The 12,357-nt window shown below is 30.5% G+C and overlaps 1 protein-coding gene across 1 annotated transcript in view; it reads left to right on the plus strand.

The window, feature by feature from the left end:
* LOC133329153 (serine-rich adhesin for platelets) overlaps nucleotides 1–11,589 on the plus strand; it is a 185,425-nt gene extending 173,836 nt beyond the window's left edge. Inside the window, exons 9-12 of the mRNA XM_061537646.1 lie at nucleotides 8,662–8,952; nucleotides 9,020–9,198; nucleotides 9,267–9,470; nucleotides 10,862–11,589. Coding sequence (XP_061393630.1) covers nucleotides 8,662–8,952; nucleotides 9,020–9,198; nucleotides 9,267–9,470; nucleotides 10,862–11,578 — 1,391 coding nt within the window. The 3' untranslated portion in view covers nucleotides 11,579–11,589. The remainder of the gene's footprint in view (nucleotides 1–8,661; nucleotides 8,953–9,019; nucleotides 9,199–9,266; nucleotides 9,471–10,861) is intronic.
* The last annotated feature ends 768 nt before the right edge of the window (nucleotides 11,590–12,357 follow it).

Genomic DNA, 12,357 nt, shown 5'->3' on the forward strand with positions numbered 1-12,357 from the left:
TTATAAATCCACGCCTTGGTAAATTTTAAAAAAATATTTTTTTATAAACCCATTTTTTTATAAATCCACGCCTTGGTAAATTAAAAAAAATATTTTTTTTATAAACCCATAAACCCCTTGGTAAATTTTAAAAAAATATTTTTTTATAAACCCATTTTTTATAAATCCATGCCTTGGTAAATTAAAAAGAAATATATTTTTTTATAAACCCATATTTTTTTTAGAAATCCACGCCTTGGTAAATTAAAACAAATATTTTTTATAAACCCATATTTTTTATAAATCCACGCCTGGGTAAATTAAAAAAAAAATATAAATCCACTCCTTGGTAAATTAAAATTTTTTTTTATAAATCCAAAATTTAAAAAATATATATTTTTTTATAAATTTAAAAATATATATTTTTTATAAACCCATATTTATTTATTAAACCACTCCTTGGTAAATTAAAAAAAAATATTTTTTTATAAATCCACAATTAAAAAAAACCAAAATTTAAAAAAAAAATAATTTTTTATAAATTTTTAAAAAATATTTTTTTATAAACCCATATTTTTTATAAATCTACGCCTTGGTAAAAAATCTACGCCTTTGGAAAAAATATATTTTTTAAATCCTCACTTTTTTCTACTGAAACTATTTTTTGAAAAATTATTTTGAACCAATTTTTTTAAATCCTCCACCCTAATACCCCAAAACAGATGCCTTACCTGCCACATTGCCAAAAAAAATCCAAACGATTTTGAAATATTTTTTTTTTTGTATATTTTTGTTTAATGCAACTAATCAAATGCTACATCTACCGAAAAGTTAATAAAAACATTAAATTCAAATGTTTTTGGTTTGCAAAATATACAATGGCAACAATAATTATTTTTTGGTTAGTTGTTGTTGTTGTACACACGTAAACAAAGAGAAACCAAAAATACATTTCTGACGGCGTCAAGACATTTTCAATATTTGTCTGGCGGGTTTTTGGGTGGTTTTTTCTTCTTTCTTCATCTTGGTGGTAAATAGATAGTGGTGACTGACACCAAACCTGTCCCCTACATCCCTTCCTTCTTCCCATTCAATGCGACATTTAGCCAAAAAATGAATTATCCACATCTGTTAACAAATTAGGAGTGAATTGCTTGTTGCAGCATCCATCCACCAACAATACACCTCATCCCAACTCACCTCACCTTCTTTGAATTGCGATTCTCGGACGGGGTCCCCACCTTTCAAATTTCCACCTCTGACGTTGAGAAATTACAATAATTTCGAATGCCAACAAATTAATTAGCCACGAAGTGAAAAAAACGGATTATTATTACGAACAAATTTTCTACTTAATATAGAATTCGCAGTTTGCATACGTCCGAATAATATTTCTATATATAAATTTAATAATTTTTTGCCAACGATTTATATATTTAACAATATTTTTTTTTTTGGCCAAGTCTCAAATGCAAATATTTTTTTGTTTCGGTTCTTTTTTGTCTAGAATATTTCTTCCTATAAATTATTTTTGTCGACGCATGCCACCCATAATAAATAAACAAAATAACCATAAAGAAAATTAAATTAATGTTTATATTATGAATCAGGGACGTACGCATGGGGGCTGTTATGAATAATCAAAACCGAAGTGGAGAAACGGGAAGACAGGGAAGTGTATTTTTTTTTTGTCTTCGGGACAGCTGATGAAATTTGGCAAACATGATTACTAAATCCCTTTCTTGCATTTTTTGGCATATAAACTGAATTTCTGTTAATCATTTTGAAATTTATGTGAATATTAATTTTTGAAAATTTCAAGAATTTTTAATTTCCGAGAACAGGGGATTAAAGATGCGTAAAATCGGTTTTAGGATTTTGGTGATTTTTATTAATCTTTAAAATTTGTTAGATTTTTTGTTTTTAATTTTTTCCTGAGGAACCGGTTTTGCAACCGGTTATAAATTTTTGGAACCGGTTATTAAATTGTTTTGGTTATTTATTTAGGCCTTATTACATGTTTAATTTTAAACTTAATTTATGAATTTTTTCTGAATAATCGGTTTTTGGAACCGGTTACAAATTTTTAAAAATTCTTTAATTTGATTGGATGCTCATAATCGGTTATAGGATTTTGTTATAGGCTGATTTGTCAATTTTTAATAATCTTTCAAATTCGTTAGATTTTACGTTTTCAACTTTTTTTGAAGAAGAACCGGTTTTGGAACCGGTTATTAAATTTGAAACCGGTTTTTAAATTGTTTGTGCTATTTATTTAGGTCTTATTACAAGTTTAATTTTAAATTTTGTGCATTTTTTCTTAATAACCGGGTTTTGGAACCGGTACCTGGATTGGATGCTCATAATCGGTTATAGAATTTTGGTGTAGGCTGATTTGGTGGTTTGTATTAATCTTTAAAATTCGTTATTTTCGATTTTGGTGTAGGCTGATTTGGTGATTTTTATTAATCTTTAAAATTGGTATTTTTTTTTTTTGTTTTTAACTCTTTGCATTTTTTCTGAAGAACCGGTTTTGGAACCGGTTTTTAATTTTGCAAACTCGGTTATTAAATTGTTTAGATTATTTATTCATGCCTTATTACAAGTTTAATTTTAAATTTTGTGAATTTTTTCTTAATAACCGGTTTTTTTGGAACCGGTAATTGGATTGAATGCTCATAATCGGCATAAGATTTTGGTGTAGGCAGATTTGGTGATTTTTTAAAGTCTTTAAAATTGGTTAGATTTTTTGTTTTTAACTTTTTCAATTTTTTTTCTGAAAAACCGGGTTTGGAACCGGTTATAAAATTTGGAACCGGTTATTAAATTGTTTAGATTATTTTTATAGGCCTTATTACAAATTTAATTTTAAATTTTGTGAATTTGTTTCTTAATAACCGGTTTTTGGAACCGGTTACAAATTTTTAAAAATCCTGGAATTTGATTGGATGCTCATAATCGGTTATCGGATTTTGGTATAGGCTGATTTGCCAATTTCTAATAATATTTAAAATTCGATAGATTTTTTGTTTTTAACTTTTTGCATATTTTTTTCCGAAGAACCGGTTTTGGAGCCGGTTATAAATTTTGGAACCGGTTATTATATTATTTCGATTTTTATTTATTTAGGCCTTGTTACAATTTTAATTAAAAATTTTTTAATAACCGGATTTTGAAACCGGTTATAATTTTTTGTAAAAATCCGGTTCTGCAGAATTTACTTTTTCTATAAAAAATAAATAAATTCAAAATTTCTGACAAAAAAGTTAGCTGAATATACATTTTCCAAAGAAAATGTTTGCTTAATTGATATTTTCTATAGGATAGATTTGCTGAATTTGATTTGCCTACAGAAAAAATTAGCTGAATTGACTGTTTCTTGGTAAAAAGTTTGCTGAATTGATTTTTTTCTATTAGCTGAATTAACATTTTCTGTAGAAAAAGTTTGCTGAATTGAACGATTCTTCCATTACTAAGATTACTAAATTGATTTTTTTGCAAAAAAAACTGCTTGCTGAATTGATTTTTAAAGAAAAAAATTGCTGAGTTGAATTTTTTTATTAGAAAAAGTTTGCTGAATTGGGTGTTCCAATAAAAAACTATTAGTTGAATTGACATTTTCAAATGAAAGGGATTGCTGAATTGCCTTTGCACATAGAAAATGTTTGCTGAATTAAATTTTCTCTACAAATAATTAGATAATTTAAAATTTTTTTACAAAAAAATTTACTGAATTGATTTTATAGATATTAAAATTTAGCTGAATTTAAATTTTTCCAAAGAAAAAATTAGCTGAATTGGTTCGTTATATTTGTAAAGCTAGCTGAATAACATTTTGCTGAATTGACTATTTCCGTTTAAAAAGTTAAATTTATATAAATTGACTTTTCTATTGAAATATATAGCTGAATTCACCTTTCATCAGAAAGTATTAGCTGAATTAACATTTCCTGTACAAAAGTTAGCTGAATTAATTTTCTCAACCATAAAAACTTTGCTGAGTTGACTTTATCGATAGAAAAAATTAGCTGAATTGACAATTTCTATTTCAAGCGGTCGACAATATCGTTAATAAAGTTAGCTGAATTAATTTTCTCAACATAAAAACTTTGCTGAGTTGACTTTATCGATACAAAAAATTAGCTGTATTGACAATTTCTATTTAAAAAGGTCGACAATATCGTTATTAAAGTTAGCTGAATTGATTTTTCTGCTGAAATAGTTAGCTGAATTTACTATTTCAGTAGAAAATGTGGGCTGAAATTGCTTTATTCATCGAAAAAATTAGATTTCTGAAATTTATATTTTCTATACCAAAAAATAGCTGAATTGTTGTTTTGCTCATAAAAATTGATGTTTTCATTAGAAAAAAGTTAGCTGAATTGACTTTTTTCTTAGAAAAGGCTACCAAAATTGACTTTTTCGATTTGAAAATTTAGCTGAATTAATGCTGAATTTCTACATAAAAAGACGACTGAAAAAAGTTAGATGAATTGAAGCTAACTAATTTTTCCATCAGAAAATTTCGCTGAATCTTCGGTTTCTATTGAAAACAATTTGCTGAATTGATTTTTTTCTAAGAAAACTTAGCTGAATTAACATCGTTTGATCGAAATCAATTTCTTTTGAAAATATACGCCATTGGTTTTCTCTCTGCTGCTTCTTATTCTGCCTTCATTGTCTCATTAGCAAGAAATTTATTGCCCTAGTGCCTGCCTGTATGCATGCATGCCTACGCTTGCAAAGGTTCATGTGGCGTAATTGATTCGAATCCCAGTGTAGCAGCGCCAGTGTGGCCAAATGTAATCAGTCTTCTTAATAATAAATATAAGAGATAGAAAAAAAAGAAAAATTAGATTTGTTTTAAACTAAAATAATAACACCACTACCTAGATATGCACAAACAAAGCAAGGAAACCACAAAAACAATAATAACAACAACAACTACTACAAACATCCATTGTCTCTCTACATGTGTGGGTAGGTCTGTCTGTCTGTCTGACTGATTGCCTTAGAAGAAATAACAAACAAATTGAAAAATCTATTCAAACGCGAAAAATTGAAAATAAAAAAACAATTTTCGCTAAATCTCGACCAACAACAACAGCAATAACAACAACAACAAATCTTAATTGCAGTGTTATGTTCACAGACACCACCGCCGACGTGTTGCCGCCGTTGTCATTGTCGCTGATGCTGCTGATCGTTGTCGCTGTCGTCGTCGCCGCCGCCAACATCATTAGCGCCCCGTAAACAATTGTCGTTTTTGTTTTGTTCGGTTTTATTAAAATTTATTTCGTTTTCCACAACAACAACAACTACTACTACAACAAGACTGTGACAACAACGTCGTTGGTAATGCTGCTGTTCGAATCGCCGTCGTTGTTGTTGTTTTTGCATTTTTCTCGTGTCTTTGCACAACAAACACAATTTGCCAGTTCTCAGTTAAAAATTTGCCTTCGTCAAAAGGTGATTTCCGCTCAAGCTGCTGTGACTGCTGCTATACAGCATCACCAACAACAACGATCACAACAACAACACAAATTAACTCCCTCATTAACGCCGTCCTTGCAACTTCCGTTGTCGCCGCGTCCGCATGTTACAACTTCATTTCTATTCCAATCATGCCGGTCGTTTGGTACTCGGAGCCGGTACGACCAAGGCCGGAAAAGATAGTTGGTGTGACATTTATCCGTTAGAGAGTATTAAAGAGTTCGAACATGTCTCGGAGGCATGGAAACGCTGTCTGGCCGATATTCTAAAGAAAAGTGTTCAAAATAGTAAGTTTCGAAAACAAAAATGGGGGCATTTTATATTTTGAAAATTTATGAAGGGCTGAAGATGACAAAAAAATTCTAAATAAAAAGTTTGCTGAATCGAGTTTTTCTACATAAAACAGCTGAATTGGTTCTTCTATGAAAAAAGGTTGCAGAGTTGACTTTTTCTTTGGAAAAACTTAGCTGAATCGATGTTTTTCTATAGAAAAACAGTTGCTGAATTGATTTTTTCTATAAAAACGCCTTTGCTGAATTGATTTTTGTATAGAAAAACCTAGCGTAATTAATTTTTTTCTATAGAAACATTTCATGAATAATGTTTTTGTTATAAAAATTTAGCTGAATTGACATTTTTATAGAAAAATTTAGCTGAATTGACGTTTTCTATAGAAATAGCTTGCTGAATTTACTTTTTCTATAGAAATTATTTGCTGAATTAATTTTTTCAAATAAAAATATTAGCTGAATTTACTTTCCCATTTGATCATTTAGCTGAATTTACAGGAACACATTTGCTGAATTGATTTTTCTTAGAAAAACCTAAAGTTTTCTGGATAAAGTTTTTGTTATACAAAATGTAGCTGAATTAAAATGTTTATTGAAAATTTTAGCTGAATTGACGTTTTCTATAGATAAACCTTGCTGAATTGACCTTTTCTATAGAAAATGTCTAGCGTAATTGATTTTTTTCTATAGAAATTTTTTCTGAATAACGTTTTTGTTATAAAAAATTAAGCTGAATTAAAATTGTTATTGAAAAAATTAGATGAATTAACGTTTTCTCTAGAAGAACCTTACTGAATTGACTTTTTCTATAGAAATTGGCTGAATTGACTTTCTAATTAGAAAATTTAGCTGAATTTATTTTTTGCCACAGAAAAATATTTTTGAACTGACTTTTTATGTAGAAAAACCTAGCCAAAATGAATTATCTTTAAAATAACTTTGCTGAATTGATGTTTTTTTATAGAAAAACTTAGCTTAATTAATGTTGACTGTGGAAACGTTTGTAAAATTTAAGTTTTCTGTAGAAAATATAAGCTGAATTTATTTTGTTAGGGAAAAGTTTGCTGAATTAAATTTGTCTATGGAATTTGTTTGCTGAATAAACTTTTTTTTAAGGAAAATGCTTTCTGAATTAACATTAAAAGAAGGTTAGCTGATTTGACATTTTCTAAGGAAAAAAATTGCAAACTTTAGTTTTTCTAAGGGAAAGTTTGCAGAAATAATTTTTTATACAATTTTCATAAGAAAAAGTTAGCTGAATTAATATTATCTATAAAACGAGTTAGCTGAATTGACTTTTACTGCCGAACAGGTCTTCTGAATTGAATTTAACTACGGCAAAAGATGCCTAAATTTACTTAGTCTATTGGAAGTTATTGCTGAATCGACTTTGTTAACAAAAAATTGCAGAATCATTACTTTCTTTAAGAAGAAATTGTGGAAAAGTTGGCTGAATTCGATTTTACTATGAAAATGTTAACTGTTTAACTACGGCAAAAGATGCCTAAATTTACTTAGTCTATTGGAAGTTATTGCTGAATTGACTTTTTTAACAAAAAATTGCTGAATCATCACTTTCTATAAGAAGTAATTGCTGAAAAGTTGGCTGAATTCGATTTTACTATGAAAATGTTAACTGTATTGACTTTTTTTATATCGTAGCAAAATGTTGTGTTTTCTGATAAAGATAGAAAGATTCAGCTGAATTAAAAATTTCTGCAAAAAAAAAACTTTGCTCAATTGGTATTTTCTATTCAAAAAGTTAGCTGAATTGACTTTTATGGAAAAAAAATTTAAATTTTAATTTTTCCTATATGAAAAAAGTTAGCTGAATTTATTTTTTTTAAAAAAAAAAAACTATAGAAAAATGATAACTGATCTTTTCTATATAAACAAAGTTAGCTGAATTGTTTTATCTCAAAAAAAAAAAATTGCTGAATTAATTTTTTCAAAGAAAAATTTTACTGAATGGGTGTTTTCTAATGAAAGAATTTGCTGAATTGCATAGTTATAAAGACAAGTTTGTAAAACTATCTACTTTAAAATTAGCTGAATTGCATTTTCGATAGAAAATATTTGCTGAATTGGGTTTATCTATAGAAAAAATAGCGGAATTTTTATTTTCTATGGAAAAATAGCTGAATTGATATTTTTCATTGAATAACTCCGCTGAATTGACCTTGAATGTAGAAAAATATTAACTTTTGTTTTTTAGAAATATTTGGGCTAAATTGATTTTTTCCATAGAAAATATTTTCTAAATAAACTTTTCCCAATAAAAGGTTGCTGAATTGCATATTTATAAAGAAAAAATTATAGAATTCACTTTTACTATAGTTAAAATTAGCTGAATAGCAATTTTGATAGAAAAAGTTTTATTGATTTTTGTTTTTCTATAGAAAAAATAGCTGAATTAGGGTTTTGAAAAGAAAAACATTCTTGACATAGTGTTTTCAATTGAAAAAAGTTTGCTAAATTGGTATTTTCTATAAATAAACTTGCTGAATTTGCTTTTTTGTATAGAAAATTTGGCAAATTGTCTCTTTAAAAAACTCTGCTGGATTGAAATATTCCATCGAAACACTTTGCTGAATTGATTTTTTCTTTAGAATTTTTTTCTGAATTGATATTTTTTTTAAATATTTGCTGAATTGAAATATTTCTATAGAAAAGTTTGCTGAATTGAAGTTTTTTTATAAAAAACATTGCTGAATTTAATATAATTGGAAGAAAATGAATTTTTTATATAAAACTTTGCTGAAATTTGTTTTTTATAAAAAAAATTAACTGATTTTTGCAATTTTTTTTTTATTTTTTGAGAAGTCCTATATATATATATATATATATATATTTCTATTACCAAAACCTTCTAATTTTTACAACTTTTTTTTCATTGCAGAAGAAGATGATTCCCAAATTTTTGTAAAATTTTTCCGTTTTCACAAATGTTACGATCTAATACCAACATCCGCTAAATTGGTAGTATTCGATACACAGCTGCTGGTCAAGAAAGCCTTCTATGCTTTAGTCTATAATGGTGTGCGCGCCGCACCCCTCTGGGATTCACAGAAACAACAATTCGTTGGTATGCTGACCATTACGGATTTCATCAAAATCTTGAGAATGTATTACAAATCACCGAATGCCTCAATGGAACAATTGGAGGAGCACAAATTGGATACATGGAGAAGTGAGTAGTCTCATAAAAATAAAAAATATTTTAATAAGTAATAATTTTCGTTCTTCTCCTTTACCAGGCGTTCTACACAAAGAAGTCATGCCACTGGTTAGCATTGGTCCCGATGCCTCACTGTATGATGCCATTAAGATACTCATACACAATCGTATACATCGATTACCTGTCATTGATCCAGCGACGGGCAATGTTCTCTATATTTTGACACATAAACGTATCTTAAGGTTCCTCTTTTTATATGTAAGTTGGTGGTGTTGTGTTTTAAATATTATTCCGACCCAATATTAAATTTGATTTTTTTGTTTCAGATTAATGAATTACCCAAGCCTTCTTATATGCAAAAGAAATTACGTGATTTAAAAATTGGCACATACGATAATATCGAAACAGCCGATGAAAATACCAGCATATTAACAGCTTTAAAGAAATTCGTCGAACGAAGAGTTTCCGCCTTACCTTTAGTTGATGCTGAAGGCCGTCTAGTTGATATTTATGCGAAATTTGATGTTATTGTAAGTATAAGATGACTTCCTAGGATTAGTATCAGATAGAGTGGGGAGAAATAGGTCCAACCGATAGAAGAGAAACGGAGAAAAGCTTTTCTATTTATTGAAGAGGTGCATTTCCATTTTTAGAATGGGCAACTCTTATATTTATAGAATAGGGCACATTTCTATCCATAGAAGAGTTCCTCTTCTATCCATAGAAGAGTTCCTCTTCTATCGATAGAAGAGTTCCTCTTCTATCCATAGAAGAGTTCCTCTTCTATCCATAGAAGAGTTCCTCTTCTATCCATAGAAGAGGAACTCTTCTATCCATAGAAAAGTCCCTCTATTATTTATAGAAGAGCTCCTCTTCTATTCATAGAAAAGTTCCTCTTCTATCCTCCATAGAAGAGCGCGTCTTCTATTTCATAGAAGAGTTCCTCTTCTATCCATAGAAGAGTTCCTCTCGTCTATCTTTTCTATTGCATAGAAGAGCGCGTCTTCTATTTCATAGAAGAGTTCCTCTTCTATCCATAGAAGAGTTCCTCTTCTATCCATAGAAGAGATCCTCTTCTATCCATAGAAGAGTTCCTCTTCTATCCATAGAAGAGTTCCTCTTATATCCATAGAAGAGTTAATCTTCTATCCATAGAAGATGTCCTCTTCTATCCATAGAAGAGTTCCTCTTTTATCCATAGAAGAGTTCCTCTTCTACCCATAGAAGAGTTCCTCTTCTACCCATAGAAGAGTTCCTCTTCTATCCATAGAAGAGTTCCTCTTCTATCCATAGAAGAGTTCCTCTTCTATCCATAGAAGACTTCCTCTTCAATCCTTAGAAGTGTTCCTCTTCTATCCATAGAAGAGTTCCTCTTCTATCCATAGAAGAGCTCCTCTTCTATCCATAGAAGAGTTCCTCTTCTATCCATAGAAGAGTTCCTCTTCTATCCATAGAAGAGTTCCTCTTCTATCCATAGAAGAGTTCCTCTTCTATCCATAGAAGAGTTCCTCTTCTATCCATAGAAGAGTTCCTCTTCTATCCATAGAAGAGTTCCTCTTCTATCCATAGAAGACTTCCTCTTCAATCCATAGAAGAGTTCCTCTTCTATCCATAGAAGACTTCCTCTTCTATCCTTAGAAGAGTTCCTTTGTTCATAGAACAGATCCTCTTCTATCCATAGAAGAGTTCCGTTTCTACACATAAAAGAGTTCCTCTTCTAAACTATAGAAGAGCTCCTTCTTTATCCTGTATGAGAGCTCATTCTCTTCTATTGCATAGAAGATTTCATCCTTTCCTATCCTATCCTAGAGCTCTGTCTTCTCTTCTTTCTTAAAGGATCTTCTTCTGCCTTCTCATCTCAAATTCATTATTTCCCCATTTTTTATATCCTCCTCTAACATTTCCTCCCTCTTCTTTCCAGAATCTGGCTGCAGAGAAAACCTATAATGATCTCGATGTATCTCTCCGCAAAGCTAACGAACATCGCAACGAATGGTTTGAGGGCGTTCAGTGTTGTAATCTAGATGAAACTCTCTACACCATTTTGGAACGTATCGTTCGGGCTGAGGTGCATCGTCTTGTGGTCGTCGATGAAAATCGTAAAGTTATTGGTATTATATCATTATCAGATATTTTGTTGTATTTGGTATTACGGCCCAGCGGTGAAGGTGTTGGCGGTTCAGATAATTCCCTGCGTGCCACCGATCCCCTGCTGCAACGTAAAGATACCACAACCGATGATGAATCAGATCAAAAATCACCCTCTGTGGGATCGGTTGGTAGCCGTAGTATAATTGAAGATATTCCCGAAGAAGAGACGGCCACAAGTCGTACAGCGGCGGATGATGTGGATAGTAGTCAATCGACTGCGGAGCATATTGTTGTTGAGCAGGCCGTAAAATCTTCAAATTATGCCAATCAGGCGGAAATATCATTTGCCGATGAGGCTGAAGAAGATGAGGTGAAACAAACAAATGGTGGTGGAGCTGAGGAGGAGGAAGAGGACGACGATGAAGATGCTAAGGATGTGATAAGCGGTAATTGTGATACAGCAACAGATGATGCAGCCGACTTAACCTCAGCTGCCTCGTTAACACAAACCACAGCCGCCCGTGAAATGGGTCTGGTTAGTGAGTAAACCAAAACAAACAACAACAACAAACAGCAAAATACAAAAAATCATCGTTACGTTAATGCATCGTTCGTTATGTGATTATTGTTTTTTTTTAATTTTAAAACTTTCTATAACTATAGTGCAAAGGAATTTATTATTTACAATTAAAACAAAAAAACCAACAAACCACAACAACAAAAAATAGATGAAGGATATATAGCCTTTTTGTAAAACCAACAACAACATGTAATTTATTTTTATTAAACAAAAAAGAAAGAAAGAAAACAAACCACCACTATTAAATGATTTTTTAATAGGTCTTGTAAATGTTGGAATACCCCCTACGGCCCGGCCTCAAAGTTTGGAAAAAGATTTGAAGTTTAAGAGATGTCTTGATTGTATTTTGAGCGGATTTTGAATGGTAAAATTTCTATGAAATTTGCCAAGGAAAAGATAACCTGAAAGTGTATTTTAAATTCGTATTAAAATGAGTGAATTTTTGGTCAAGAAGTTGAGAAGAAACACCCGGATAGATAGGCAGTAGATGAGTCTATTTTATAAACAGAAATTGATCCTTTTCGATAGAAAAAAGAAACGCTATTTTATAGATCGCAGATTAGATTTTTTATACATCGAAGAAGAGCTCTCTCTCCTAGATTGAGCTCTGTTATGAATCGAAGGGGAGCTCTTTTAAAGGACGAAGTGAAGGTTTTCTATATATCAAAGTGGTGGTCTATTATAGACCAAACAGTAACTCCACAGATAGAAGATGTCGTTTTCTTTAGATCGAAGAGGTTTTCTTA

The sequence above is a fragment of the Musca vetustissima genome, unplaced genomic scaffold, assembly GCF_032173495.1.
Source record: "Musca vetustissima isolate MV318-11 ecotype Yass unplaced genomic scaffold, APGP_CSIRO_Mvet_v1 utg11440, whole genome shotgun sequence".
NCBI lineage: Eukaryota > Metazoa > Arthropoda > Insecta > Diptera > Muscidae > Musca > Musca vetustissima.